Raw genomic sequence first — 25,633 nt, 5'->3', positions numbered from 1 at the left:
CTCCTGCACGTTGGGGGGCAGCTCCTGGGGGAAGAGGCAGAGGCCAGAGTGAGGGGGGGGTCCGTGAGGCGGGGCAAGGACGGGGCTCGGGGCTGGGTCTCACCGGACAGGCCGCCAGCTGCGTGTAGAGCGCCTGCGCGCGCGTCAGCACGTCCTCCACGCTGAGCTTCATGGTGAGCTCGTTGATGTGCTGAGGAGACACGGAGAGGCTGTGAGCGGGCCGGCCGGAGGGCCAGGCGGAGGCCGAGGGCGGCGCCGCTCCCGCTGCTCACTTTGAGGATCTCGTTGGAGCCGAAGCCGGACAGCATGAGGGCGTCCCTCTCCATGTCCAGGATGGCGCAGGCCACCAGCAGATGCATGTTGGGGCCGGGCAGCCCGGTCCACAGCACCTGGGGGCGCAGAGAGGCCTCAGCGGGGGCCCCCTCTCCGCCCCCCCGCCCCCCCGGCCGGCCTCCACTCACCTCCCACAGCCGCAGGACGTCGGGGAAGGGGAACTCGCGCTTGAACCAGATGAGCAGCCAGCGGAAACAGAAGCACAGGGAGCCCGAGTCCTGGGAGTCTGCGGAGGGAGCGAAGGCCGTGACTTCCCATCCCCGGCCCGCCGCCTCCCCGGGAGACCCGCCAGCCGTGGAGCCTCGGGCACGGCACAGGGCCCGGGACGGCCGAGGCCGCACTCACGGCGACGCTCCGCCGCACACGCGGGGCCTCCTCCGGCGCCCGAGGCACCGTCCTCAGCCCGCGATTACCGAGGAAGTCGCAGAGGGGGGGGTCCAGAACCCGCAGCAGCAGCAGCAGCTGCCCGAGCTGGCGCTTCATCGTCTCCTGACTCTCTTCGAAGTTCCCGTGCTGGAGGCAGAAAGAGGCGGCTGAAGCTGGCGAGGCCTCCCCGGAGCCCCCCGAGCCCCCCCGAGCCCCGGCGCCCCTCTCACCACGAGCTCCATGAAGCCGCAGAAACACCAGAAGGCGTCCACCTCGTTCTGAGTGACGTACAGGATGGGGGACAGCAGGTCGCTCATGCCCTGAACGTAACCTGGAAGTGCGGACGAGCCCGACGGTCACCCAGACTGGCGGCCGCACGCCCGGCCCACCCAACCCCCAGAGCTCGCCCTGGACGCACCCAGGTCGAAGTGGTACATGCAGTAGGTGAGGAGGATGTCGTTGAGCAGCCCCAGGCCCGGGTTTCCCGGCCCCTCGTAGAACTTGTTGCTGCGGTCCGTGCGGCTCACGTCCCGCTCTGGGAGAAGAGCCAGAGAAGGGTCAGGCCCCAGAGCCGCCCGGCCCAGCCCGCGGCCCTCCCCGGGGGGCCGGCCCAGCACTGACCGATGAGGCTGCGGTAACCGTGAAGCAGCGAGTTCCTCCTCTCCTGCTCGGGGCTCACGGACTTCCACTGCAGCTTCATGCGGAAATACTCGTCCCTGAACCCACCGGCAAAGCGGGGAGAACGAGGATCGGAGCTGGCCTCGGAACTCGCTCAGAGGCAGTCCCGCCCCCCCACAAGCAAGCGGCCCCTCGAGGGCCCCCAGAGCATGGGCCTTGGGCCAGGCTCTTCCTGGGGGGGGCTCGGGGTCCGTACGCCCCCACACTCACGTTTTCCTACGGACGTGGGCCTTGTGCTCCTCGGCCGAGCCCTCCCAGCTGAGATATCCGAGCAGAAACTTCCAGGCTTCTCTCCTCAAGGCCGGGCACAAGCCCTAAGGAGAGGAGAAGTGACCGTCACCAAACCCTCCTGGCTCCCACCACCCCTCCCCCAGCCCCCCAGGAGCCCCGGCCACTCACCCCTGAGAAGATCTGAGCCTTGAGTCCCTCAACGTCTTGAAGCTGCCCATCAGGACCCACGTGTCCGGCCCACACATCCTCTGTCACAGGCTGCCCCCGGGAAACCACTGGCCGAGGCCCCAGCTCCACCTGCGCTGGCCCCACGTGGGAGAGAAGACGATTTGCAGCGGCAGCTCACCCGGGCAGCCCACCCACCTGGCCCGCAGAGACCGTCTCTCCCCACCTCCCAGGCACTCACACAGGAGATGACCTCAAAGCCGGGCTCCGGCTCCTCGTCATCAGGGACCTCTGGGCGGCCAGGTGGAGGCCCGTCATGGGGAGGCTGAAGGGCTCCTCGAAAAAAGTTGGTCACCCGCGAGAAACCACCAAAGGTGGCTGCATAGGGGTCCTGGAGGAAACGCTGAGGAGGGGGCAGAAGAGAGAAGGTCATGCCCCGGCCCCCTCCTCTCCTCCTCCTCTTCCCTCCCTGTTTGGCCCGGGCCTTGGGCCCTCCTCCAGCCCAGACTCACAGACACCAAGTTGGAACTGTCATCATCAAAGAGCTGGAGGTGATGGAAGGAGTTGCAGAGGGCGGAGGAGTCGTGAGGGAAGACGAGGTAGAGCCGAGAGTCCTGGGGGGAGCTGAGGCCGAGCGTCGCCGAGGCAGAGGCCGAGAAGGAAAAGAGGACGTGAACAATGAGGGAAGCAGGGCAAGGCGTGGCCCAGGGGCAACCCGGCTGATACTCACCTGGCCAGCAGCAGGTATCGGCTGAGGACCCTCAGCAAGGCCCGGGTACCCCCTCGATGGAAGTGGAGAGCCGGCAGGGAGCCACCCGACTGGGTCACCAGCACCAGGTAGGCCCAGCCCAGGCCCGGCTTGGAGCGCCGAATCGACTTCAGCTCCCCCAGGCTCACGGAGAAGGCCCAGGGGCCCCGGGAGCTGCCTGCCCCTGCAGCTAGAGAGAAGGATCGAGAGAGCCTGCTGGGGCAGGGGGACGTGCCCAGTTCTCACCTGCTCTTCTTCCTCCCAGGATGCTTCTTGGGGCTCCAACCCTCTCTCCTCAATCTGAAAAGGGGGATTCCTAAAAAGTGCCACCTCTATTCCTCATCACCCAGGCCCTCCAAACTTCTGCATGCCGGCCTGTGCCCTGCCCGTCTCCTGAAAGGACCTCCTTCCAGATGGCCAAAGATGCCCAACTGCTCAGGCTGGAGCTCCCACTCAGCCCTGGCCCACCTGATTCAAACCCACCATGTGGGGTCACCCTTGTCACTGCGGAGCTCCCCCAGCCTCCTTCGCTTTAAGGTTATCATCCTAAGACCCCCCTCTTCTCTCGGGCCTTCCTCCACTCCACCCCCGGCACCCACCGTGATGCCAGCTCCGGGGTTCAGAAACCCGCCCTGCCCCATCCTACCCCCGCCGTCCTCTCCAACTTCCTCAGGAAATGTTTACCCCTCCGTATGCCATTGCCCTGCCTCCTAGGCCCAGCTCAATCCTCACCCAGGCCAGGGATGCTCCCCTACCGGGCGGCCTCCTCTCTAACCGTCCCCACGTCCTTGCCCACGTCCCGGCCCACGTCCTGGCCAGCCCCACTCTGGGGCTGGTTGGCTACATACCTGGGGCAGGCTCCGGGGGCCGGGGCCGGGAGCGCACAGTGCTGATCACAGCCCAATCTGGCTCGTAGCCGGGGTCAAAGGTTGGCTCCTCCTCCGAAGGGCAGGGGTCTCCCCCACCAGGCTCCTGAGGTGAAAAGGGACAATGAAGCCACAGGACTCCGTGTCTGCCCTGGAGCCTCTGGCAGGGAGCACCGGGCAGAGGGTGAATGTGAAGCCGCAGCCTCAAACATCAAGAGGGCACCGAATGTGAACCCGAATCTGCTCCTGAGCCTGTGGGGAACGATGCCCGCTGAGCCAGCACGAGGAAAGGGGGCCCTCCTGAATACATGGGAGCCCCCAGAAAGCCCTGGGGGGGGTGCTGAAAGCCTGAGCATCTCCGGGCCAGAGGAGAGGACCGCGGAATAAACACTGGGAGACACGGAGCGTGGATTTATCCTGGAGTAGGAGAAAGCCTAAATACGCGGGGGTCCCTGCTCACTGGGGAGGGGAGGGCCTGAATATACAAGGAGGAACAGAGCCTCAATGTGTCAGAGAAACTCAGTATACTCCGGGACCTCCGAATCACGCCAGAGGAGGGGGACCCAGAGGCTACGGGGGGGTGAGGGGGGGGCGGGCACCCACCTTCCTGGAGAACACCACGTGGGAGGAGTCTCCGGCCTCTTCCAGGGGGGCCCAATGCAGGATGACGTCATTGTCCTGGGTGGGGGAAGGGCAAGAAGACAAATGCCGGAGGCTGACTCCACCCTGCCCCTCCCACGTGGGTTACGCTAGAGGGCCCCGCCCCCGGGCCCCGCCCGCCTGCCCAGCCTCACCTTCTCGAGCAGGCGCAGTACGCCGGCGATGAGAGAACCCGGGTCCTGGTGCCGCCCCCTGGCGCTCGTGTGCAGGAACACGCCGCCCTTTTCGAACACCACCTACGAGCGGGGGTGGGACTCAAGAGAAGTCTGGGGAGAGGGGGAGGCAGGCGCCCCAGGGCGAAAGGCTCGCATGCGCACTGCCATGAGGGCGGTATCTGGGTGGGGGGAGCATGCGCGGAAAAACGAGAGACGCGAACGCAATTTTTACTTAGGGTTCGGGCCCAGGGAAGGCGCATGCGTTGAGATCAGGGGCCGGGTGGGATTACCCAGAGAAGAGCAGAAAAGGGCAGGACTCAAGTTTCAAAAAGGGGGGAAGGGTAGTGCCAGAGACCTCTTAGGTTCTCCATCACCTCTTACCCGGTAGCCAGCCTCCTCCATAGTCGCAGCTAGGGCCGAGGCCACTCCCCTAGCTCGCTCCACCTCCGGAGACAGCCTCTTCACGTCACATCCGGCGGGTCGGGCCTCCCCTCGAAGAGAATGAAATGGTAGCGTTTGTCTGTTTCTTAAGTCTCCAATGGGTCAAACCATCGGGTGAACAGGAACGGGAGAAAGGGGTGGGGCAGACGCTCTCCGCGCAGACGCAATGGGAAGGCGGTGGCTAGAGTGGGCAGTGCGTCGGCGCGTTGGGTGGGCTCCCCGCACGAAGTAAACAAAGGCGGAGGGTGCCAAGCCGCGCCCCTGCACACGTGCCGCGCCTTTTCCGCCCCCGCGCCCAGGGATGTCATAGCAGGGTGGCCATCTTTGAAGGGAGCGAGCTGCGCTGCAGTGAGCGCCATGTTAGTGTGGGGCAGGCCACTTCCGTGTCAGGAAGTGGGGGGAAGAAGGGAAGCGAAGCGGGAGTCAGCCAGAGAAAGCCGTACCCATGATGTCCTGGGCCATCCCCGCAGGTCGAAAGCGGCGTGGCCGCCCCTGGCTCTAAGGTCTGAGGCGGAGGCGCCTTGGACCTCGAGGGGCGGAGACATAAAACTATGCAGCCGCCATGATGCTTAAGGACAGGGCGGGGCACCTCCTTGCAAAACGGGGGTAGGCTGCGGAGGCGCTCCAAAGAGGCTGGCGCCGGGCGGAAGTGACGCCGAGGCCGCCATGGCCTGTGAGGGCGCCTGGCCCGCCATGCTGGCCACAGGCACGTGAGCGGCAGCGGTGCTGACGCCTGGGGAGGAACGAAAGCTGGCGGGGAGGGAGGCAGGGAGACGGGAGCCCGGCCGAGGTAAGCGAGTGGAGAGAGCGCAGCCCTCCTCGCAGGAGGGTGCCAAGTGGCTGGGGTCTCGAGGCCCCGGGGCTTGGCCCGGAACCTTTCTGACACCAGGCCCCTATCCTACGCCGGGAGGATGGGGGGGGGTGGGCGACCTGGGGTCGGACTGCTGGCGTTCCCCCCCTCTCCCACGCAAGGGCGGGACTTCCGGTTCCAGCCTTTTTTTTTTTTTTTCTCCCCTCCTCCTCCCAAAGACAGCTAAGCCTTTCCCCGCCCCTGGAGGCGGGACATCCTTTATTCTTCACGGGGGTGGGGGTGGGGACGGGATCGACTCTTCCCCCCCTCCCAGGATCGAGGCTGTCTTTTACCTCTGAACTTCTTGTACCGCCCACAAGGGGAGGGACTTCCTGTTTTCCCACGTGGAGGGCGGAGCTGAGCAACTGTTCCATCTCCAAACTGGGGGAACTTGTGGCAGGTTTGGAGGGGGTCCTCTCTTAGGAGGAAACCTGAATGCGATTCCGAACTCTGTCGCTTTCCCCCTCCTCCTGGCAATCCTGGATTGTCCCTTCCCTGAAACCTTCACCGTCAGGCATTCCGTGTCACCAGCCCTTGGGTTGGGGTGATAGTTTCTGGCCTGTTACTCCCCCCCATGGCATCGTTGTTGGGGACTCTGCCCAAGCAACTTAAGTGAGAGTGACAGCCTGGCCAGGGCCCTGTCTGAGCTTACGAAGCCTTTTCCATAAAAGAAGGGGATTGGACTAAACAGCTTCTGCAGGTCTCATTTCCATTCCTTTTCTTTCCTGTTAATAAAGGGGTGGGGGAGACTGGAATTTCCATATACTAGACCAGCTCCGAAGGTTTCTGCCTGGGTCACCCCTTCTGTTCTCTTCCCTAGGGCGTGGATGGCATCCGGGCGCCCTGAGGAACTATGGGAAGCTGTGGTGGGGGCAGCTGAGCGTTTTCGAGCACAGACAGGTACAGAGCTGGTGCTTCTGACAGCTGCACCCCCGCCCCCACCGCGGCCCGGCCCCTGTGCCTATGCAGCCCATGGCCGGGGTGCATTGGCTGAAGCTGCTAGGCGCTGCTTACATGACATAGCCCAGGCCCACCGGGCTGCTGCTGCCAGACCCCCTGCTCCACCACCTGCACCAGAGCCCCAGGCCCCCAGCCCAAGGAGCTCTCCACATCCTCGGAGGTCAGAAGACAAGGAGGAGGAAGAGGAAGAGGACTTGGTCAATGAGGATGAGGAGGAAACAGAAACAGAGACATCAGGGAGCAGGATAGGAGTGGGAGACAATGGAGGTGAGAAGTGGAGCCAGAAAGGGGACTTGTGATCCTCTGAACTAGCAGGGGTGAAGGAGTATCCGGAGAGAGGGTGCTGGTGAGGTTGGAGGAGGGAGTCCACTTGCCTTTAGCCCAAAAGGATAGAACTAGGAACTGTGATCTGAAATTTGTAGAGGCAGATGTTTGCCTGATAAAAGGAAAATTTTCCCAACATTTCTATCTATGCAAATATGGGATGAAAAGCTTTGGGAGTTCCTCCAGGGAGGCCTTCAAGAAACCTTTGGAAAGGGGAATTATGGTGTCCCCAGTCCTTTCCTCATGCACTACAAGGGACTAGTGAGGGCCTGGGGCTGACCCACTGTGACCCCTTGCCCTCCTTCAGGCCTGTTTGTGATGGATGAAGACACTGCCCACGAGGACCTGCCCCCCTTCTGTGAGTCAGACCCAGAGAGCACTGACGATGGCAGTCTGAGTGAAGAGGCACCCCCTGGCCCTCTATCATGTGTGACCCAGGCCCCCCAGCAGTATGCCAAGTCCCTGCCAGTGTCCGTGCCTGTCTGGGGCTTCAAGGACAAGCGAACCGAGACCAGGTCCTCCGACGAGGAGAATGGGCCGGTGAGTGAAGGGGTGGGGGTGTCGGGCGACCCGGGGGTCACCCGGGTGCTTAACTGACTAGCTCCCCTTCTACCCACAGCCCTCCTCCCCGGACCTGGAGCGCATCGCGGCCAGCATGCAGGCGCTGGTCCTGCGGGAAGCTGAGGGCTCTCAGGTGTTCGGAGACTTGCCCCGGCCCCGCCTCAACACCAGCGATTTCCAGAAGCTGAAGCGGAAATACTGAGCTGGGGGCGCCGCCGGCCCCTGCCCGCTTCACGCTCCCCACCCCCTGCCCTCCCACCCTGCGGTTTCTCCACCCCACCCCATCCCTGCCCCAAGCGAATTTGGGCGGGCTCCCCCTCTTGCCCCGCCCCTGGCATGCCCAGGCCAGGCCAATCCCGGCTCCGCTCGCTGCCCCACCCTCGCTTCCCTCGGAGGCGCCGTGTTTTCCTGCTTTTTCCGTGCGGTGGGGGAGGGTAATGGAAGAATCCAATCCACTCCCTGAGTTTCCTATTGATCCCGCCCATCTACAGGTCCTGGCCAATCCTAAGCTCCCTTCTCGGAAATCCTTTTGGGGAGGGTGAGGGAACATCCAATCAGCTACTGGCACAACCTTGGTGTTGCACTTGGCCAATTGCAGCCTTAGCTCCTTTCGGCCCTCCCCTCTTCGAGAGGATCCAATCAACGCCTGACCTGCCAGTGGCTCTGCTCTACGGGAAAAAGTCCGTACGAAGGGGCAGCCCCGACTTGACACTACAGCCTCCCTGTCGTGATCCCGCCTACCTCGGGGGTGGCCCAATTGCATCAGTATCTGCCCGATGACGCTGCCCGCCCCGCACTGGCCTGTACCAGGAAGGGTTTAGCCAATCAGCTGCCCCTCGCCCTCGGGGCTCACTAAGCCCCTGTTCCCACACATGCCTTAAAGGGCCCTGCCAGCCCATGTGAGGGTGGGGAAGGGGCAGGGGGAATGCCTGCGAATAAAGAGTTTGACTTTGACCATGGCCTTGCTCTCGGGGATGGGGGTGGAGGGGTGTTCCTGTCGTGGGTACAATCCGACCTCCAGAAGAAAAGGGGCGGGCTAATGGATCCAGACCTTGCCCTGTGCCAGGTCTCTTCCGGTCACGCTCTGACGGGGTGGGCGTGACTTCCGGCGACTACAGCAGGAGCGCAGATGGCGACACCGGAACCCTGCTTGTGGCTTCACAGCCCGCCCGGAGGGCCGCCTCCGATCCCGTTACCCCCGGCGGGCCACAGCCTCGTTTTGGGCCGGGGACCACTGACTCGAGTCACGGACCGGAAGTGCTCTCGCAGTCAAGGTGGGGGTGAGGGCCGAGGGCTCGGGGCGGGGCCTGAGCTCTAAGGGGGCGGGGCATCAATTCTTTCCCCCTCCCCCCTTAGTGAAGCTGTGCGTGGACCCAGAATCTCAAATCGTGATGGTGACGCAGGTACCGGGGCGGGGTCAGCAGATGGGCATGGGAGGGTGAGGTGAAGGGGGCGGGACTAATGGTCAGGCCCACCCCACTTCAGCTGGGCGTGAATCCCTCCACTGCTGGGAGCACCCTGCTGAGCCCGGGCTCCCAGGCACCTCTGGCCATTGGGGAGACGCTGCTGTTGGTGAATGGCCTGCACCCGCTGACTTTGCGCGGGGCCCCGGACCCCCCACACCCAGAGCCGCGGCCCAGCAGCCCCGAGGCGGCGCCCCCCAAGAAGCGGCCTCGCTGCTCCGATGGCTGGCAGGAGCTTGGGCCCCTGCTGATGTTCACAGCCCCTGGAGCCCGGCCCCAAGAGAAGGTGAGCGCCCTGGGCCTCTGGGGGGAGGCTCGGGGACCCCCTCGATCCCAGGTCCTAACGATGTGTACCTGCAGGTGGCCGCCTTTGACCTGGACGGGACCCTCATCACCACCCGATCAGGGAAGGTCTTCCCCACCGGCCCTGAAGATTGGAGGTGAGGCCGAGGGCTGTGGAGGAGCCCCTGGGCCAGGCGTGGTGCCTGCCTATGTCATCACCTTCTACCTTCCTCCTTCCACCAGGATTCTCTTCCCCGGGATCCCTAAGCGACTCCGGGAGCTCGAGGCCAGTGGCTACAAGGTACTGGCCCAAGGCCTGGGGGGCTGGCCCAAGGCTCAGGGACCCCCAGAATGACCCGGGCTCCCCTCCGTGTCCACAGCTTGTCATCTTCACCAACCAGCTTGGCATCGGGCGAGGGCGGCTGCGCCCCCAAGACTTTCAGACCAAGGTGGAGGCGGTGCTGGCCACCCTGGGAGTCCCTTTCCAGGTGGGCTGAGGAGTAGCTGGGCTATCAGGGCTGCCTGGGAGGGGTTTTCTCTTCATTCCCTTCATTCCCCTCTTTGTCCCCACAGGTGCTGGTGGCCACGAGCTCGGGCGTTTACCGGAAGCCAGTGACGGGCATGTGGGACCACCTGTGTGAGCAGGTGCCCTCCTCGGCCTGGGGGGAGTGGGGTGCCGTGGTCTGTTTTGGGGTGCTCACTGCTGGGACTCCCCCCCCCCCGCTACCCGGATTTCCCCACCCGAACTCAGCACTTTCCCCTTTCTCTCAGGCTAACGAGGGGGTTCCAATCTCTTTGGCGGACAGTGTCTATGTGGGAGGTGAGGCCTGAAGCGGTTTGGGGGAGCAGGGAGGCCCACAACCCCTCTGGCTCCCAGGGCAGGGGTTTGACACCAGCTTCTGTCCTCAGATGCTGCAGGCCGTCCAGCCAACTGGGCTCCGGGCCAGAAGAAGAAGGACTTCTCCTGTGCGGATCGGCTGGTGAGGGGCACCCTCTGCCCAGCCCCCCCAACTCTTGGCGATGGGGGAACCCTCTTCTGAGCCTAACTCTTTCCCTCCCTCAGTTTGCCCTGAACCTCGGTCTGCGATTCTCAACCCCGGAAGAGTTTTTCTTGAACTGGGCTCCCGCCCGCTTTGTGCTTCCAGAGTTCGACCCGGTGAGGCCGGGGGCACCCCAGAGGGGAGGTGGGACCAAGGGGAGCCTGGCGGAGAGCCTGGCCTCATCCCTCCCCCCATCCCTGCAGAGAACGCTGAGCCCCACCGGCCCGCTGTGCCTGCCCCCCGCTGGACCTCTGCTGGGCCCCGGCCCCGAGATCGTAGTGGCTGTCGGCTTCCCCGCTGGTGAGGTGGCCTTTGACTCCCGTCACCCCGTCCCCATCAGCTTCCCCAGACACCCCCCAGCCCTGACTTTTGTCTCTGGCCCTTCCTGCAGCCGGGAAGTCAACTTTCCTCCAGAAACACTTGGTATCGGCGGGCTACGTCTATGCAAACCGGGTATGTGGGGGCCGGGGGGCCACGACCCTCCCCTTGCAGCGGAGGCCCTTCCCGTGGTCCCAGAGCGCGTCACGGCGGGGGGAGGCCGGGGCTCAGCTCCCGTCTGTGTTCCCCCAGGACACGCTGGGCTCTTGGCAGAAGTGCGTGGCTGTGTGCACGGAGGCCCTGAAGGCCGGGGGCCGAGCTGTCGTGGACAACACAAACCCCGACCCTGCAAGCCGGGCCAGGTACCCGGGGGGTGCTGAGGTGGGGGGGGCCACAGGAAGGGGCCGGGGCCCTCATCCCCCTCCCCCGGCAGGTACGTCTCCTGCGCCAAGGACGCCGGGGTGCCCTGCAGGTGCTTCCATTTCACCGCCTCGCTGGAGCTGGCCAGACACAACAACCGGGTAAGGAGGGGCCGGGCCCGGCCGTGGCCACGCCAGCCTCTGAGCCGGCCCTCACTGTGACTTTCCCCACAGTTCCGAGAGATGATCGGCTCCCCGCACCCCGCGGTGTCGGACATGGTCATGTTCAGCTACAGGTAAGCCCTGGACCGAGGGGGGCTGGCAGTGGCACCCCTGGGGGGAGCTGGACGCTCCCACCCAACCTGACTCCTTTCCCCCTCCAGGAAGCAGTTCGTCGCCCCCTCTCTGGCCGAGGGCTTCTCCCAGATCCTGGAGATCCCATTTCGTCCCCAATTTGCAGATGCCCGGCACGCGGCCCTGTACGGCCAGTTTTCCGAGGGCTGAGCCCACCCTCGGCCCCCAATAAAACTTATTTTCCTAGCACCTGCCGGTCTGTCTGTCCCCCCGGGGCTGCAGGGGAGGGGGGAAGCCCTGCCGGGCCCCTCGTCCCCAAGCACGAGTCCAGACCAGAGGCTGGGACAAGGAAGCTTTATTGGGCTGCCACACGGGGGCGGCCTCAGATGAGGTCCATGAGGATGTCCTCCTCCATGACGCTGGGTGGCTGCAGGCCAGGCTGGGGGACGGGACCCCTGGGGCCTCCGCTCAGGAGCATCTGACCTAGATGGAGAAGGGGGGCAGCAGTGAGACTCTGCCCCCCCACCCCCCGGAGCTCCCAGCCCGGCCCCCTGTGCCCAGCCCCTCGCCCCTACCTGGCAGAGGGGCCCTCGGGGGAAGCTGTCCCGGCCAAGGCTGAGCAGGTGGAGGGTGCAGCAAGGGAGGGCCCAAGGGCGGCTGACCCAGGCCCTGGTGCGGGGGAGGCAGCAGGCTCGGGGCTCCTGGAGGCTGCAGGTGGTGAAGGGAGGCCTGGGGCGGTGGCCCCCCTGCCTGGGGCTGGAGGAGAGAGAAAGGAGACTCAGAGGGCCTATGGGTCCCTGGCCGGAGGCTGGACTCTGGATCTCCCCCAGACCCCCCCCACGCCCTCTCTGGCCCTCTCACTGGCGGTGGTGGTGGGTTCAGCAGGAGGCTCCGTAGCTGGGGGTTGGCGCCCGGGTTCTGGGGCCGCAGCAGAGGCCCAGGAGGAGGAGCTCCAGGAGGGGGTGCTCCTGGGGGGGGACCTCCGGGAGGGGGCTGGGCAGGGCCTGGGGGAGGCTGAGGCTGGCCGCCCGCCCCCGTCACTCCTACTCCTACCCCACCTGGGGGCTGTGGCTGTGGCTGGCGGAGCTGGAGCTGCAGAGGCGACAAGAGGAGGAGGGTCACGGGGGGCCCCGTTCTGAGCCAGCTGGGGGGCTCTGGGGGGGCCCTGCTGCGGCCTCACCAGGCTCTGTGGGGGCCGCTGCTGCTCCTCCAGGAGGGGGCCCAGGCCGGGGGGGGCCTGTGGCCCCCCCATCTGTAAGGAGAAGGAAAGGCGTCAGGAGCCGGGCCTCCGAGGCCTGCCCCGGCCCAGGGTCCCAGCGGGCCGGCACTCACCCCACGGGGGGGCGGCTGCGGTGGGGGGGGCTGCTGCTGTAGCTGCTCCAGCTTCTGCTGCTGCACCTGCTTGTGGTTCGTGATGACCTGGCGGATCCCATTGACGAAGCCGCTCTGGTCATTGGGGATGAGCCCCATGAAGATCTTCTTCTTGGACGAGTAGAGCAGCATGAGGACGCGCACCTCGCACGGCGCCGTGTGGTGGAAGTGCACGCAGCCGGCCTGGGGGCGCAGGGAGGGGGTCAGGGCACAGGCGAGCCCAGCCGGCACCCCCCCCCCACCAGCCTCGGGGCCCCCAGCCTAAGGCCCAGCCACTCACAAAGCCGTTGCCCATGATGCGGTAAAGGCCCTTCAGAGATTCCAGGTCCTTGTTGGTGAAATGAAACTGGACCATCCTGGAGTTCCGGAATAGGGGGCCCAGGGTGGTCTGCAGAGGAGGAACGAGGACAGGCGGATGGAGAGGTTATCGGGGGCCCTGGGGGGAGGGAGGACAGACGGCAGAGGCTATGGGGGGGGCCCTGCGAGGGGGCCTTGGGATAGGGCTGCCGGGGCGGCAGGGAAGGCACAGGCCCAAGCCTGTCTCTCACCAGCAGCTGCTGTGGGATGAGCTGCATGATTAGCTTCTGGGGCCACTGCTCCGTCTTCCTGCAAAGAAGAGAGCAGAAATGGGGGCCTGGCTCCCCCCCCAGCCCTGCCCCCACCCAGGCCCAGCACTCACAAGTTCTCTCCCTGGTTCACGTAGACCTGGCAGGGCAGGGACCTTGTCAGCTTCGTGTTGGCGTCCACCGAGGCTGGTTTGGGCTTCTGGGAAGGGCAGGGAATGTCACGGAGGCCCAGACGCCCCCCCTCCCCCCGTCCTGGCTCCTCCCGTCTGTCCCTCAGGCCCCCCTACCTCCTGCCACTCAAGAACGCCACTCCACGCCAGGACCTTGTTGGTGACCGACTGCTGCCCTGCCCCGAGTGCTGGGCCGCCCAGCTGAGCCGAGGCCGGGCCGCTCACTCCGGCCACAGCCACGGGGCCAGCCTGCCCATGAAAGGAAGAGGAGGTCAGCTGCAGAGCCCAGGACGCCCAGGGAGGTGGCAGGGCTGGCTGGCAGAAGTCGGGGTATGGGGGGCCCCTGAGGAATTGGCATGTTTCACAGGAAACTGGAGAATAAGTAGGCTTAGAGGTACCCCACAGGCGTCTCTGGGCGGATGCTACAGACCAAGCACGTACCATGGGGGGCCCTCCAGGCTGGGCAGACGGGGCCAGCCCGGGCCCAGGGGCAACCGCTGCCACCAGGTTGGGCTGGGAGGCGGGAGGCAGCTTGGGAGCCCCAGGAGGACCAGAAGGTAGCGGAGGAACCGGGGCCTGGCTGAACGGGGGGCCCACTCCAGGGGCTGCTGCCTGCAGAGGGTTGATGGGCGAGACTGCCAGGGGAGAAAACAAGCTGCAGAGCCAGGGGGCAAGGGCGGCCATCCTCCTCCTCTGACCCCCCCGGGCCTCCCTCCTTGACACTCACAGCGAGGGCCCAATCCTGCCTTCTGGCTCTTGGCAGCCTCCACGGCATTCTGGGCAGCCACCTGGGCAGCACTGAGGTTACTGGGCACCTAGAAGGGGGAGCCACAGCCCTGGCATCCACAGCCCAGTGGCCACGGCCCTGCCTCTCTCCCCCCACTTCCCAGGGGACCCGACCCCAGAACCGGAGCACGCGGTACCTGGTAAGGCTGGGAGACAGGAGGCAGTGGCTGGGGGGGCGCCGCAGAGAGGGAAGCCCCAGGAGGGGGTGCTGGAGGCAGTGGGACGGGCTGCTTCGGCTGCAGGGGTCCCGGGCCAGAACCTCCTCCAACTACAGAGGCGGGTCAGCCCCGGCATCACAAAAAAGACAGGAAGAACGGACAGTCTGCGGGTGCTCCGGGCAAACGGGCTCCGAGCTCCCCTTGGGCCCCTCCGTCCCTCCAGGGGTACTCACCAGGCAGCACGAGCCCCCGCACCAGCACCATGTGCCGGGGGTCCTGGCTCACGTCTGCTGGCTGCGTCTCCAGCATGGCCGGCGGGGCCGCCTTCTCAAAGAGCAGGCGCAGGGCTGGCAGCTTCCGAGGGGATACGATGGAGAAGTGGATGCCTCGCTGTGGGGGGTACACGGAGGGGCTCAGCCCCGCCCCGCTGGCGCCAAGCCCCGCCCCGCTGGCGCCAAGCCCCGCCCCGCCCGCGCTCACCTCGCCGATCTTCTGCACCAGGCTCTCCGTGGTGTAGCCCGAGTACGTGGTGCTCTCCACAGCCGGCAGCAGGTACGGGGGCGAGTTACAGATCAGGAGACAAACCCGGTGTGTCTGGCCTCTGCCCAGACCGCGGGACCTCAGCGGGGCGAGGCCAGGAAACAGGCCCCGCCCAGGGGACGCCCCACCCCGGCCCGACCCTGCAGGGGGGCCCGATCGCTCCGCCCAGGCCCCGGCCCCGCCCCCAACTCACATCTGCTCCCGCATCTTCTTGAAGTCATCGAAAAGCTGCAGAGCTGTGCTCAGCCCCTCCGCGATGAGGCTGCAGCTCTCGCCTCCGCCGCCCATGAACCTGCGAGAGAGACACGAGTCCAGTGGGCTGCTCTCCTGCCCGCATCCGCATCCGCATCCCCAGCCCCATCCCCAGCCCGGCCTGGGACTCACTGAATGCCATCCAACCACGTGACGAACTCGTAGGCGCTGCTAGTGGGCGCGTGGCACTGGACGTAGGACTCGGGGGCGCAGTCCACGGTGTTGAACACCACGAGGCTGTACTGGGTACCCCCATACTGCAGACAGACGGGGGAGGTGGGGGAACAGCGGCTGGGCTCACCCTCCCTGGGCAAGGGGGGCGCCCTGCTCCCCAGGAACAAGGTTCAGAGATACCCCACCATTCCAGCCCAGCCACACCACTGCCCCCAAGAACTGAGGTCCGGGTCGAGGACTCCCACCCCTCCCCCCGAGGCTCAGTCCCCCAACTCCTAGGCTGCTCCCAGGACCTCTCCCCCTCCCTGCCCCTTCCTCACGTCTCCTCCGAAGTCGGTCTCTGCGGGGGGGCCCCCATTGAAGTACCTGAATACAGAAAAGTGGTAGGATCAGAGATCGAGGGTCCCCGGGTCCCCGGGGAAAAGAAGGGGGTCAACGCGCACGCGCACTCACTCGATGGCCGGCAGCAGGTAGTGCTTCCGCAGCCCCTCGAAGTAGGGCCCCAGGTTGGCAGTGCCCTCGATCACGAAGACCACGTCGGCCACCAGGCCGCCAGCGCGGGCCGGGCCTTCGGCCCCGGGCACCATCCCAAGCCCCGCTCGACCACCTCCGCTCCCGCCGCCTCGTTCCCCTCCCCCGGTCACCGCGGCCGCCCTCCCGGCGCCCTCGCCCGGGCGCCGCCGTTCCTGGCGCGTCCCTGATGACGCAGGCGTGGCGGCCATGTTGGTGCGGGGCGAGCAGAGTGGAGCCGACGCCCCACGGGCCAATCGCAGGGAGGAGGGGCCACTCACGTGGACGGTCGCCGAGTGACAGAAGGCCTCGCCGGTCGCCATGTTTGAGCGGGGCGGATGCCTGCCCGAGACACACCCCCAGGCTGCCGCCGCTTGGCGATAGCTGGTCCCACGGCGCTCACTGAAACCTGAGAGAGGCTCACCGAGGAAGATGGTTGCTCGGCAACGCGTCATCCCATAGCCCCTTTTGGCTGGGGGGGGGGGTGTATGTTCTCTGAATCGCGCACGCGCCTCGTAGGTTGCTAGGCAACAGTATCCCCTCACTCGTCCCGCAGAGGACCGTTGCTAGGCAACTCCATCCTCCTATGTTGGAAGTTGAAGGCTTTGGAATTTGCTTCTTGACAGACCTTGCTCCCTCCTTTGCTGTCGCGTGTACCTCTGACTTCTCTATGCACACAAGCTTCACCCTCATCCCGATTCGGGTCTCCCTCCTCACCCTGTTGGCCAGGAATAAAGGTGTCCAAATTTCTGAAGCTCCAGGTTAGCCTGAATCCCCATCCCCCTCTGACTGCACCCAAGAGGAAAGAAAATGATGTTACAAGCCTGAGGGCCTAGGAGGATGATAATATCCTCAACCATAATAGAAAACTAGGAAGGAGGGGAAGGTTGGTGGGATGGGGAACGAGACAATGAGTTAAATTTTAGACATTCAGACATCTGTGGAACATCCAGTTTGAGGTGTCTAATAGGAAGTAGGGAATTCAAAGAGTAGATGTAGGAAAGTTTAGGACTGCATCAGTAGCTATGAGAATCATCTGCAAAGAGATGACCTATGACTCAGTATCAAGGAAGAAGAGAAAAGAGCCCAGGAAAGAAATCACAAAGGATGAGAACTGAGAGAAAGCCATGAGATTTAGTCATTATAAGATCATTTGTTACATTTGGAGAAACCTATTTCAATTGAATGAGGAGGCAGAAAACAAAATTACAGATGATATGGAATAGATTGAGAAGAAATGGAAATACTAATTATAAGAGGTTTTTTGTTTCAAGAAATGTAGAGAAAAGAGATTTGAGACAAAAAAAAATTCACTTTATCCTTCCATTTCTGCTCAGGGATGCCAAGAAAATAGGATCCTTCTGTGCTAGATTTCTTCTCTTTGTAGCTGAACTCCTCCAAAAGGCCATCTGCAATTGGAACCTCCATTTCCTCTCCCCTTTCTTCTTAACCCCTTATAATTTGGCTTCCACATCTTGAACTGAATGTCCAGTAGGAGCTTAAACTCAATATGTCCAACATGAAACTCATCTTTCCCCCTAAAACCTCATCCCTTCTACCTAAAACCTCATCCCTTCTACCTACTTTCTCAGGCTCACGAGCCAGGCGTCATCCCGGACTCCTCCTCTCTTATTCCACCCAACCCAAGCTGTTGCCGAGGCTTGTTTCTCAAAAACATTCTCTTTTCTCTTCCCCCAGTGCCCTTATCCTGGTGCAAGCCCAAAGTCTAAAGCTCAAGTCAGACCATGTCATTCCCGTATTTAATAAATTCTAGCAGCATCCTATTGCCTTCAGGTGCAAATAGAAAATCTCTGGTTGGCATTCAGTCATTCCTTCCCTAGTCCCCTCCTACCTTTCCTGTCTTCTAATCTCTTTCTCTCCAACACATACTCTTTGATCCAGTGGCGCTGGCCTCCTGGATATTTCACAAACAGGATATTCTGTCTCAACTTGGCATTCTCTGTGACTTAGAATGCTCTCCTTCCTCCACTTTACTAACCTACCTGGTTTCTTTTAATCTCACCTACTGGAAGCTTACCCTAATGCCTCATAATTTCAGTGCCTTCCTTCTGTTTATTATTTCCCATTCATTCTGTTTATGGCTCGTTTTGTATACATTTATTTGCATGTTGCCCCCTTCCTTTTAGACTATCAGCTCCCTGAAGGCAGGATTGTCTTTTTGCCTCTTTTTGTAAATCCAGCATTTAGCACAGTGCCTGACACTTAATAGGTGCTCAATAAATGTTCATTGAATTGAATGGTTTAAAGAGAAAATCTTCGAGTATACATTGGTTTCAAAGAAGAAACCAATAGTAAGAGACTAAAGATTAGAGAGAGAGGGATTGGTAGAAGATGAAAGCAATCTGTTAGAGAAAAATAGGAGGAGAGGAAGGGGTGGAACAAGCTTTTATTAACTGTCTACCATGTGCCAGACACTGTGCTAAGCACTCTACCAGCACTGTCTTGATTCTCATGACAACCCTAGAAGGAAAGTTATCTTCATGTTACGGTTGAAGAAAATGAGGCAGACAAAAGTTAAGTGACTTGTCTAGGATTACACATCTAGGAAATATCTGAGGTTAGATTTGAATTCATTTTCCTGATTCCTGACCCAATATTTTTTCCAATGTACCATCCAGCTGGAGATTTAAAAAGAAACTTTAAGGAAGGGCAAAGAGTTATACAAAGTAGAGGGAGAATTAAAGGAAGGTCATTTCAGGTAATACTTCATGCTACTGGAGAGTGCAGGCTCCCCTAACCAAATGCCTTCTACTTCAGCAGGAGGGAGGGAAACCAAGGGAAATATCACATTCTAGGTCAGAGTAATGGGCCCAAGCCAGGAGTCAGGAGAGTTTCCCTGGTCCTAGAGGTATCACCTCGGCCCTCAAAAACATCTGATGTGAGACACCAGGATGGATAAAACCCTCTCCTTAGTCACTGGCTCCTGGTCTGGCCTTAGCTAGAGTCAGGTTCTCTCTGCCATTAGATCCTTAGGCAAGAGAAGACACAGAAAAATAGATTCCCCATTACCAGCATCCACAAAAGGATCCACAAGGAGAATGGGGATCCTTCCAAATTCCTACTCTTTAGACTTGCAGGATTTAGGAGTGTGGTTTTGTCTTTGGGGAAAGAAGAGTTCTACGAAACAGGTAGGTCTTGGGTCCAAAACCAGGGATCATTGCTTTATACCCTAGAGCAGTGATGGGCAAACTTTTTAAAGAGGGGGCCAAAGGAAAGGAAATGCTCATTTGTCAGTCTGTTTCTAAGGCAACTCTTTCGAAGTTTCATTGCATTGTATCCTACTCATTGTATTCTTCGTGTTAGGAATAATGTCTCAGGACACACAGACTGGAGGGTCAAAAAGGGGACAACTGGACCCGGAATCACACACAGCTTCTAGAAAAGGAATCCGAGTGGACTCTAGGCCTCAATCTCAACCCAAAAGAGAAACTTCTTGCTTCCTGATCCCATGGTAGTCAGATGTCATTTTCAAATCAGAAAAATCACACTTTCGATTTGATTTTAACAATGAAATTATATTCAAGAGGCATTGCTATCTATTTTGCAAATGCACCCTAAGGACTACTAAGGGGCCTTTCCTTTGGGGTGGAAACCTTTCCTGTATTTGTCTCCCTCCTTAGCCTATGAGCTTCTTGACAGCAGAGCTGGTCTTAATTTGTTTATTTGTTTCCGCAGTACATAGTGCTTAATAAAGGCTTTTTTTGTTCATTCAATCAAAAGTTTAAATTCCAGTGGGTACAAATTGGATGAGGCAGAAGGCATCACAAAGAAGCCCAGATTGATTTTACACTGGGAACTCTGGGCTGGTTCAATAGCAGAAAATCCTTTAACCTAACCATATCAACGACAGAGTCAACGCAAAACATGTGACATCAAAACCCCCCAGTTCAGTTTTGACCAAGTGCCTGGCCTCCCGCTGCTGCTGTCCCGATTCATGGGTTGTATTGGGCCCTGCGAAAGCGAGAGTGGTTGCTAGGCAACCCCTTTAGCCTCGGCCATCTTGGAATTGTGCCTTGGGATGAAGGCTAGAATTAGCTAGTGACCAGTAGGCTAAGGAGGCGAGAAGCACCTGCGAGGCACCAGACGCCCGGGGAGAGAGCTCAGCTCTCTGCAGAACAACTGACTCCGGAATATGTTTCGGCTGGGCGAGTCCAGGCCGCCGCCGCCACCTTTGATAGGGGAGCGCGCACTTCCTGAAGTGGAGCCGCTGGCAGAGCAAAGAGAGCATCTCAGTCCTGAGATCCGTCCCCTCCATCGTAGTGAAGGGTCTGGGCTGTCGCTATCTTTGATGTGGGCGTAAAAACTTCTAATAACGGAAACGGAGCGGGATAGAGTCTGGAGGCCGCCATCTTTGATTCGGGCGCACGCACTTCCGGCCGGCTGGAAGAAGAGGGACCACTTCCCCGATCGAAGTGGACGTCTTCGTCCTTCTGTCCCGGAGCGCGGGGTTGGTCTCTGCGTGACTCATGCGCTGCCCCGCGGGGCCGGCATGGCGGAAGAGAGCATCGAGGGCGCCGTGCACCTGCTCTGCCTCGCCGCCTCCAGCGGAGTACCCCTGTTCTGCAGGAGCAGCCGCGGGGGCACCCCCTCCCGTCAGCAGGTGGGGCCTATGGCAGAAGCGGGCTGGGGGCGGGGAGAACTACAGTTCCCGGCAGCCTCCGCGCGTCCGGGCCCTGAAGCGTCCCTGGTGCAGGGCCTGCCGGGAGTCGTAGTTCTCAGACCCGGCACCTGGAGGTCTTGGTTCCTCCGCTCCAGCCTCGACCCCATGCCCCTTGCAGCTGCCCTTCTCCATCATCGGCTCCCTCAATGGCGTGCACATGTTCGGCGCGAACCTGGACGTGACGCTGCGCTCGGCGCGCACCGAGGACACTACGGTGGTATGGAAGACTTTCCACGACAGGTAGGGGGATGGGGGCAGGCCCTGGGTGCCCCCGGGCCTTGGCTGCATCTCCTGCTGTAGAGGGGAGGCTGCAGCACGGGCCCTGACCGCTGCAGCCCCCCACCCTTCCCTCCGCAGCATCAGCCTCATCGTGCTGTCTTCGGAGCAGGGGTCCCCAGAGCTCAGACTGGAGCGGCTGCTGGAGCTGGTGTTTGGGGCCATGGTGAGAGCTGCAGTGGGGGGTGCCGGCCCCGCCTCCCCTCCCCCCCTGCCCCAGGGCCCCCAGGCGGCCAGGCCCCCACAATATCTGTCCCTAGGTCCTGCTGGTTGGACTGGAAGAGCTGACCAAAATCCGCAACGTGGAGAGGCTGAAGAAGGACCTGAGGGTGAGTGGGGGGGCAGGGGCCGCGGGCAGGCCACAAGGCTCTGGGCTGGCACTCACGGCTCTGCCCGCTCCTCTCCCCAGGCCACCTACAGCCTCATCGACAGCCTGCTGCTGGACTCTGAGCTCGTAGGGGACCTGACCCAGTGTGTGGACTGCATCGCCCCTCCCGATGGGGCCCTGCTGCAGGTGTGCTCAGGGCCTGGGGAGGGCACGGGAGGGCCAGGAGCACAAGGTGAACCCAGCTTTCCCACAGGAAGCCCTGGCGGGCATCGCCGAGGAGGTGGGCAGCGTCTTTGCCAGTCTGGTGGCCAGGGGCCGGGTAGTAGCGGCTACCCAGGGCTGGTGGCGCCTTGGGGCACCAGAGTCAGTGCTGCTGCCCTGGCTGGTGGGCGCACTCCCACTCCAGGCAGCCCGTGACTACCCTGTCTATCTGCCCCACGGGAGCCCTACGGTGAGTGGGGAGAGCAGGGACCAGGGAAGGGACGCAGGGGAGCTTTTCCTTAGCCTCCCCCTAAGCTGCCGCCTTGCCAGGTGCCTCACCGGCTCCTGACACTCATGCTGCTGCCAGGCCTGGACCTCTGTATGCTGTGTGGCCCTCAGCCCCCTCTGAGCCAAGTGGAGCCTCAGGTAAGCCCCTGGCCCACGGCCACCAAAGGAGCCCAGGGCACAGCTTGGCGCCCGGCCTGGCCTCTGCCCTGACCTCTGGCCCTCCACCCCTCTCTCCCAGGTCCTGGAGCGCTGGTGGCAGCCGGTGCTGGAGCCTCTCAGAGCCTGCTTGGCCCTGGCACCCAGGGGGCTTCCTGCAGGCTTCCCCGTGCACCCTGACATTCTGGGGTAAGTGAGAGGGGAGCCAGGGCCTTAGTGGTTCCAGCCCGCCCTCCCCACCAGCTAACAGGGTCTTCCCCAGCAGACTCCTCCTCCTGCACCTGGAGCAGAGACGTGGCCTCTTCACTGTGGAACTCGGTGGGGTGGAAGGTAAGCCTTGGGGTGGCTTGCTGGGGGGGGGGGGGGACGGGCAGGTGGCTCCATGGTCCTCCATGGTCCTCCTCTGTCTCTGCTCTAGGCCCTTCCCCCAGGAGCCGGCGGCGCCTCCTGCGCTCTTTCTACGTGCTGGTCACTGGCACCCACTTCCCCCCAGGTCAGCAGGCCTCTCGGGGCAGGGAGGGCAGGGGAGCCTGGGAGGCCCCCCGCAGCCGGCTCATCCCTTTTCTTTTCAGAGGCGGGATCATCAGAGGAGAAGGCCGAGGAGCAGGGGGGCCCCTCAGAGGTTCCCCGAGCCTGCTACGTGGTGTCTGGGGCGACCGCTGAATGCCTGGGGGGCCGGGACGACCCTGGGGCTGGGCTCCGGTTGGTGGCCGTGCAGGCGGGGCCCCGACGGCTCCTGCTGCTGGTGAGTCCCCGGAGCCCGGTCCACGGCCTACGGGGCCTGGCCACCCGGACCCTGCACGCCCTCACCCCAATCCTCTAGGCCCCCAATAAAGCGCCACCGCCAGCACACCAGCGTCTCACGTCTTTATTCGATCACGTGGATACACGGCGGGCTGGGGGCAGGGCAGAGGAGGGGGCGGCCTGGGCCCTCCCCTCTGGGCTTCAGGAAGGAGCCCCGACACTGTAAACAGCAGCAGATGAAAAAATAGATACAAAAGGGCAGGGCGGCCCCCCAGCAGGAGGCCGGATCTGCCCTGGGCGCACCCGGCGCAAGGTCAGAACTGCTCGGCCAACAGCTCACACAGGTGGCGAGACACGCTCTCCTTGCTGGTGCGGAGAGTCAGGCGGTACATCTGCACCAGGAGACAAGGAAGCAGGGGTCAGGGGGCCGTGGGCAGGGGGGGCCGGGAGGACCCTCCTTGGGGGGCCGCCCCCACTCACCTGGGCCTGAGCGTTGGGCTCCAGCCGCAGCAGGCAGCCCACCTGCAGGGCCTTGGTCTGCACGATGCCGGCGCCCACGTAGTTCTCGGGGTTGGGGTCCACGTTGTCCAGCAGGGCCGAGCCAAAGCCTAGGAGCTGTGACCACAAAGCGGGCAGATTCAGGGCGCGCCAGCCCGGGTCCCCGACCCCCTCCTGACCCGGGGGGTCCCGGCCCCTCACCTTGGCCTTGGTCACCTCTGAATCCATGGGGTGATTGGCCTGGAAGATCTTCTGGGCCTCCTGCTGGGGGCTGGGGATAGCGGGAGGGAAAGAGAAAAGGCTGAGCCCCCGCCGGGCCGGCCTCGGGGCCAAGCCCGCAATCCCCTGGCCCTCCACCCCGGACCCAGGCCTGGCGGCTCCTCACAGACTCAGCTGCTTCCAACGCTGGAAGAAATCCTGGGCAGCCATCTCAGTGGGCTGGAAAAACTTGTTAATGGTCACCGGCAGCTTGAGGGTGAGGGCCTGAGGAGCACCCCCATACCTGGGCAGCAGGGAGGCAAGGGAAGGCCAGGCTAGGTACTACTGGTCAGCCTGGGCACCAGGCCAGCCCCATGTGCACCTCCCAAGGCTCTCTCCACCCACCCCACAGCCTGGGGACCAGGCCTGGCCCTGTCTACACCTCCTGAGGCCCCATGCCTCAGCCTCTCACCGGAAACGCACAGTCAGCAGTGGGGGTGTGAGGAAGTCCCTCAGACACTCAATGTTGAGGACCTGCTGCACCTGGGCACCCCCATCCACCTGCCCTGGCACCCGCTTGGTCTGTACCACCAGCTGTGCCCCCAGGAGGCTGTCAAGGAAGGAAACCTGGGCAGGCAACAGGGACTGGGGAGGGGGAGCCCCACAGCAGGGCACCTAAGACGTGGGGGAGGGCAGGGATGGGGGGCCCAGAATTGGGGCCCCGAGTCTTGAGAAGGATATGAGTCTGGAGGTCTCCAGGATGACTGACGGTGGGGCAGAAGTTCTGGAACTGGACCGAGGTCTTGTTCCCATAGAAGAGATACATGCGGCCTGGAAAAGAGACAACTGAGCCCGGCCTGGCCCCCAGGGGCCCCTGCCCTGCCCCCCCAAACACCCTCCCGCTCCCCGGCTCACACACCCAGGTTCTGCCTGAACTCAGACTTGACCCCGATCTGCAGCAAAGCGTTCTCGAAGAGGACCCCGTTGTTCTTGCACACAAACCTGTAGGGACCGAGGGCCAGCGGTGAGGGCCAGCCTAGGCCTCCGCGGGCCCAGACTCTGGGGCTGCCCCTGCCTCTCCAGGCCTCCCCGGCCCCTGGAACTCACTTATTCAGAAGCTCATCGGCCTCAGGGATGGGGACACCGGGGTCCTCGGCTGCTGTGCTGGAAGGAAAGACGAGAGATGAGGCGACAAGGGCCGGGCCGAGGAGGGGCAAAAACCACACCCCTTCGGGGCTCCCCCTCCCAGGGCTTCCCCCTTTGGGGCCCCCAGCACCCCGGCCCCCTCCCTGACCCCTGCAGCCAGCCCCCACCCCTCAGGCCCCAGGTCTCCGGCCCCCTCCCCCTTACTCAGCAGCTGGAGCCTGGTCGGCCAAGAGGGCCATAGGGCTCTCAGGGGCGNCCCCTTACTCAGCAGCTGGAGCCTGGTCGGCCAAGAGGGCCATAGGGCTCTCAGGGGCGGGGGGCTCCAGCTCACTGGGCCATCCGATCCCAGGACAGACACGGGAGGAGGACAGGGCGGGCGGCCAATCCCAGGGAGGCAGCAAGGCAGAGAGAGGAGAGCAGGCTCAGCCCAAGGACAGCAAAGAGAGGAGCCAGAGGGGGAGGCCCCAGAGAGGGGGCAGCCTGAGAGAGAAGGGGCAGCGGGTGGGGGGCAGACAGGCCACCGAGAGAGAGGGCCAGGCAGAGGGGTGGGCAGGTGGCCAACCCAGGAGAAAGGGCCGGGTACCTGAGAAAGGCCTCCTCGGGGGTGGGCCCCAGGCTGGGTGGGCCCCCCATGGGGCTGTCTGAGAACACGTCCACCAGAAGGCTGCCGGCACCCGTGGGAGCCGGGGTGGCCGTGGGGGCAGGGGCCGCCCGCAGCCCCAGGAGGTCGGCAGAGGGCGAGGGTGTGGACTGAAAAGAGAGGGTCCCTGGGTAGTGCCGGGTGGGCAGACAGCCACCCACTCCTCTGGCCGCCCCCCTCTCCGCCTGCTCCTACCCCAGAGCTGGGGGCTGGCTCCACGCCCCCATTCACATCGCCTCCGGGCCCGGGCTCCCTGCGCCCATCGTCCAGGGTGCCGGCGGCCCCGGGGCCCTTCTTCCGTTTGAGCTTGGCGAGGATGGACGACTCCCTCTCCGGGAAGGGGGGCATCTCCTCCAGCACCGTGGCCTGGGGGCAGAGAGGCCTTCAGGCTGGGCAGGCCGCAGGGGCCCGCGGAGCCCCGCCGCCGCCCCTCCCACTGACCAGGACGTCGGTGCTGGCGATGGAGCTGAGGGTCAGGTACTCCACGGCCCGCTGCTGCAGCTCCACGTCGGCATTGCGCAGCTGGGAGCCGGCCCGCAGCACCGCCTGGATGGTGGCCTTGGTCTCGGGGAACAGGTTGATGAATTTGATGTAGGTGGACAGCAGCAGCGCCCTCGTGGCCACGCTGCACAGGTGGAACTTGGAGTGCAGCAGGGAGAACTGCACCGGGGGGCTGTGCGGGCACAGGGCCAGGCCGGTCGGCACGGAGGCCCCCCCCCACCACCCTCCCCGCCCGCCCCGCTCTCCTCACCTGGAGCGGGGATCCCCCGCGATGAGGTTCCCGAACTCGCCCAGGATGTAGCCCCCGACCTTCACCATGTTCTCGTGACACGCGGGGGCCTGAAGGGCCTGGGGG

General features: G+C 63.1%; 6 protein-coding genes across 12 annotated transcripts in view; 3 read left to right on the top strand and 3 right to left on the bottom strand.

Moving 5' to 3' along the window:
* TBC1D17 (TBC1 domain family member 17) lies at positions 1-5,107 on the bottom strand (the record flags this gene model as incomplete). The annotated part of the gene is made up of 17 exons (XM_044668429.1): positions 4,584-5,107; positions 4,182-4,283; positions 3,991-4,065; positions 3,370-3,493; positions 2,504-2,711; positions 2,286-2,397; positions 2,015-2,176; positions 1,777-1,905; positions 1,588-1,691; positions 1,321-1,415; positions 1,118-1,234; positions 930-1,030; positions 747-846; positions 462-559; positions 273-389; positions 104-190; positions 1-24 (listed from the first exon to the last, which is right to left on the bottom strand). Coding segments are annotated over exons 1-17 (1,776 nt in total), but the record flags the coding sequence as incomplete, so codon positions are not given.
* A 202-nt stretch (positions 5,108-5,309) lies between these two features.
* On the top strand, positions 5,310-8,292 carry AKT1S1 (AKT1 substrate 1). Of its 3 annotated transcripts, none has more exons than XM_044667130.1 (4): positions 5,310-5,353; positions 6,314-6,720; positions 7,085-7,317; positions 7,397-8,292. In XM_044667130.1, the coding sequence occupies exons 1-4, from the start codon at positions 5,310-5,312 to the stop codon at positions 7,538-7,540; spliced, it is 828 nt and encodes a 275-aa protein (XP_044523065.1). In that variant the 3' UTR covers positions 7,541-8,292. The 3 variants fall into 3 exon arrangements, with proteins under 3 accessions (XP_044523065.1, XP_044523066.1, XP_044523067.1); XM_044667131.1 differs by having other exon boundaries at positions 5,320-5,433; XM_044667132.1 differs by lacking the exon at positions 5,310-5,353 and adding an exon at positions 5,455-6,193.
* A 65-nt stretch (positions 8,293-8,357) lies between these two features.
* Positions 8,358-11,343, top strand: LOC123239812 (polynucleotide kinase 3'-phosphatase). The gene is made up of 16 exons (XM_044667114.1): positions 8,358-8,612; positions 8,695-8,741; positions 8,824-9,087; positions 9,162-9,241; positions 9,327-9,384; positions 9,464-9,571; positions 9,657-9,728; positions 9,855-9,903; positions 9,993-10,063; positions 10,147-10,239; positions 10,327-10,423; positions 10,515-10,576; positions 10,694-10,803; positions 10,875-10,962; positions 11,035-11,096; positions 11,184-11,343. The coding sequence occupies exons 1-16, from the start codon at positions 8,468-8,470 to the stop codon at positions 11,302-11,304; spliced, it is 1,527 nt and encodes a 508-aa protein (XP_044523049.1). The 5' UTR covers positions 8,358-8,467; the 3' UTR covers positions 11,305-11,343.
* Positions 11,344-11,434: 91 nt separating this feature from the next.
* On the bottom strand, positions 11,435-15,722 carry MED25 (mediator complex subunit 25). Of its 3 annotated transcripts, none has more exons than XM_044667106.1 (18): positions 15,565-15,722; positions 15,432-15,477; positions 15,070-15,194; positions 14,879-14,977; positions 14,626-14,746; positions 14,379-14,535; positions 14,125-14,255; positions 13,929-14,016; positions 13,643-13,836; positions 13,319-13,450; positions 13,145-13,230; positions 13,014-13,071; positions 12,746-12,853; positions 12,427-12,648; positions 12,275-12,346; positions 11,956-12,186; positions 11,670-11,844; positions 11,435-11,577 (listed from the first exon to the last, which is right to left on the bottom strand). In XM_044667106.1, exons 1-18 carry the CDS (start codon positions 15,696-15,698, stop codon positions 11,477-11,479), a joined length of 2,280 nt encoding a protein of 759 aa, XP_044523041.1. In that variant the 5' UTR covers positions 15,699-15,722; the 3' UTR covers positions 11,435-11,476. The 3 variants fall into 3 exon arrangements, with proteins under 3 accessions (XP_044523041.1, XP_044523040.1, XP_044523042.1); XM_044667105.1 differs by having other exon boundaries at positions 11,670-11,850; positions 15,565-15,713; XM_044667107.1 differs by lacking the exon at positions 12,275-12,346 and having other exon boundaries at positions 11,670-11,850; positions 15,565-15,713.
* Positions 15,723-19,795: 4,073 nt separating this feature from the next.
* On the top strand, positions 19,796-22,403 carry FUZ (fuzzy planar cell polarity protein). Of its 3 annotated transcripts, none has more exons than XM_044667116.1 (11): positions 19,796-20,242; positions 20,421-20,542; positions 20,660-20,744; positions 20,839-20,907; positions 20,988-21,092; positions 21,160-21,357; positions 21,438-21,533; positions 21,634-21,740; positions 21,814-21,881; positions 21,970-22,044; positions 22,124-22,403. In XM_044667116.1, the coding sequence occupies exons 1-11, from the start codon at positions 20,132-20,134 to the stop codon at positions 22,372-22,374; spliced, it is 1,287 nt and encodes a 428-aa protein (XP_044523051.1). In that variant the 5' UTR covers positions 19,796-20,131; the 3' UTR covers positions 22,375-22,403. The 3 variants fall into 3 exon arrangements, with proteins under 3 accessions (XP_044523051.1, XP_044523052.1, XP_044523053.1); XM_044667117.1 differs by having other exon boundaries at positions 19,800-20,242; positions 21,817-21,881; XM_044667118.1 differs by lacking the exon at positions 20,660-20,744 and having other exon boundaries at positions 19,854-20,242; positions 20,421-20,519; positions 21,817-21,881.
* Positions 22,404-25,633, bottom strand: part of AP2A1 (adaptor related protein complex 2 subunit alpha 1) — a 3,840-nt gene continuing 610 nt past the window's right edge. Inside the window, exons 2-13 of the mRNA XM_044668428.1 lie at positions 25,529-25,626; positions 25,219-25,450; positions 24,973-25,143; positions 24,721-24,887; positions 24,099-24,155; positions 23,911-23,993; positions 23,733-23,822; positions 23,464-23,587; positions 23,179-23,295; positions 22,995-23,064; positions 22,776-22,910; positions 22,404-22,687 (exon numbers count right to left, since the gene is read on the bottom strand). Coding sequence (XP_044524363.1) covers positions 22,610-22,687; positions 22,776-22,910; positions 22,995-23,064; positions 23,179-23,295; positions 23,464-23,587; positions 23,733-23,822; positions 23,911-23,993; positions 24,099-24,155; positions 24,721-24,887; positions 24,973-25,143; positions 25,219-25,450; positions 25,529-25,626 — 1,422 coding nt within the window. The 3' untranslated portion in view covers positions 22,404-22,609. The remainder of the gene's footprint in view (positions 22,688-22,775; positions 22,911-22,994; positions 23,065-23,178; positions 23,296-23,463; positions 23,588-23,732; positions 23,823-23,910; positions 23,994-24,098; positions 24,156-24,720; positions 24,888-24,972; positions 25,144-25,218; positions 25,451-25,528; positions 25,627-25,633) is intronic.

Source organism: Gracilinanus agilis, chromosome 3 (assembly GCF_016433145.1).
Source record: "Gracilinanus agilis isolate LMUSP501 chromosome 3, AgileGrace, whole genome shotgun sequence".
Lineage (NCBI taxonomy): Eukaryota > Metazoa > Chordata > Mammalia > Didelphimorphia > Didelphidae > Gracilinanus > Gracilinanus agilis.
Note: the sequence above shows the minus strand (reverse complement) of the source record. Positions and strands in the feature narration are given on the sequence as shown.

Bases quoted from the DNA above. Each gene is read 5' to 3' on its own strand.
- FUZ (XM_044667116.1), top strand. From the start codon at position 20,132: ATGGCGGAAGAGAGCATCGAGGGCGCCGTGCACCTGCTCTGCCTCGCC. The intron at 21,093-21,159 runs GTGTGCTCAGGG...GCTTTCCCACAG, and splicing joins CCGATGGGGCCCTGCTGCAG to GAAGCCCTGGCGGGCATCGC. The intron at 21,358-21,437 runs GTGAGTGGGGAG...CCGCCTTGCCAG, and splicing joins TGCCCCACGGGAGCCCTACG to GTGCCTCACCGGCTCCTGAC.
- LOC123239812 (XM_044667114.1), top strand. From the start codon at position 8,468: ATGGCGACACCGGAACCCTGCTTGTGGCTTCACAGCCCGCCCGGAGGG. The intron at 8,742-8,823 runs GTACCGGGGCGG...ACCCCACTTCAG, and splicing joins AAATCGTGATGGTGACGCAG to CTGGGCGTGAATCCCTCCAC. The intron at 9,088-9,161 runs GTGAGCGCCCTG...GTGTACCTGCAG, and splicing joins GAGCCCGGCCCCAAGAGAAG to GTGGCCGCCTTTGACCTGGA.
- AKT1S1 (XM_044667130.1), top strand. From the start codon at position 5,310: ATGGCCTGTGAGGGCGCCTGGCCCGCCATGCTGGCCACAGGCAC. The intron at 6,721-7,084 runs GTGAGAAGTGGA...GCCCTCCTTCAG, and splicing joins AGGAGTGGGAGACAATGGAG to GCCTGTTTGTGATGGATGAA. The intron at 7,318-7,396 runs GTGAGTGAAGGG...TTCTACCCACAG, and splicing joins CCGACGAGGAGAATGGGCCG to CCCTCCTCCCCGGACCTGGA.
- MED25 (XM_044667105.1), bottom strand. From the start codon at position 15,698: ATGGTGCCCGGGGCCGAAGGCCCGGCCCGCGCTGGCGGCCTGGTGGCC. The intron at 11,851-11,955 runs GTGAGAGGGCCA...TCTCTCCTCCAG, and splicing joins TGAACCCACCACCACCGCCA to CCCCAGGCAGGGGGGCCACC. The intron at 11,578-11,669 runs GTAGGGGCGAGG...TTCTCCATCTAG, and splicing joins CCCGAGGGCCCCTCTGCCAG to GTCAGATGCTCCTGAGCGGA.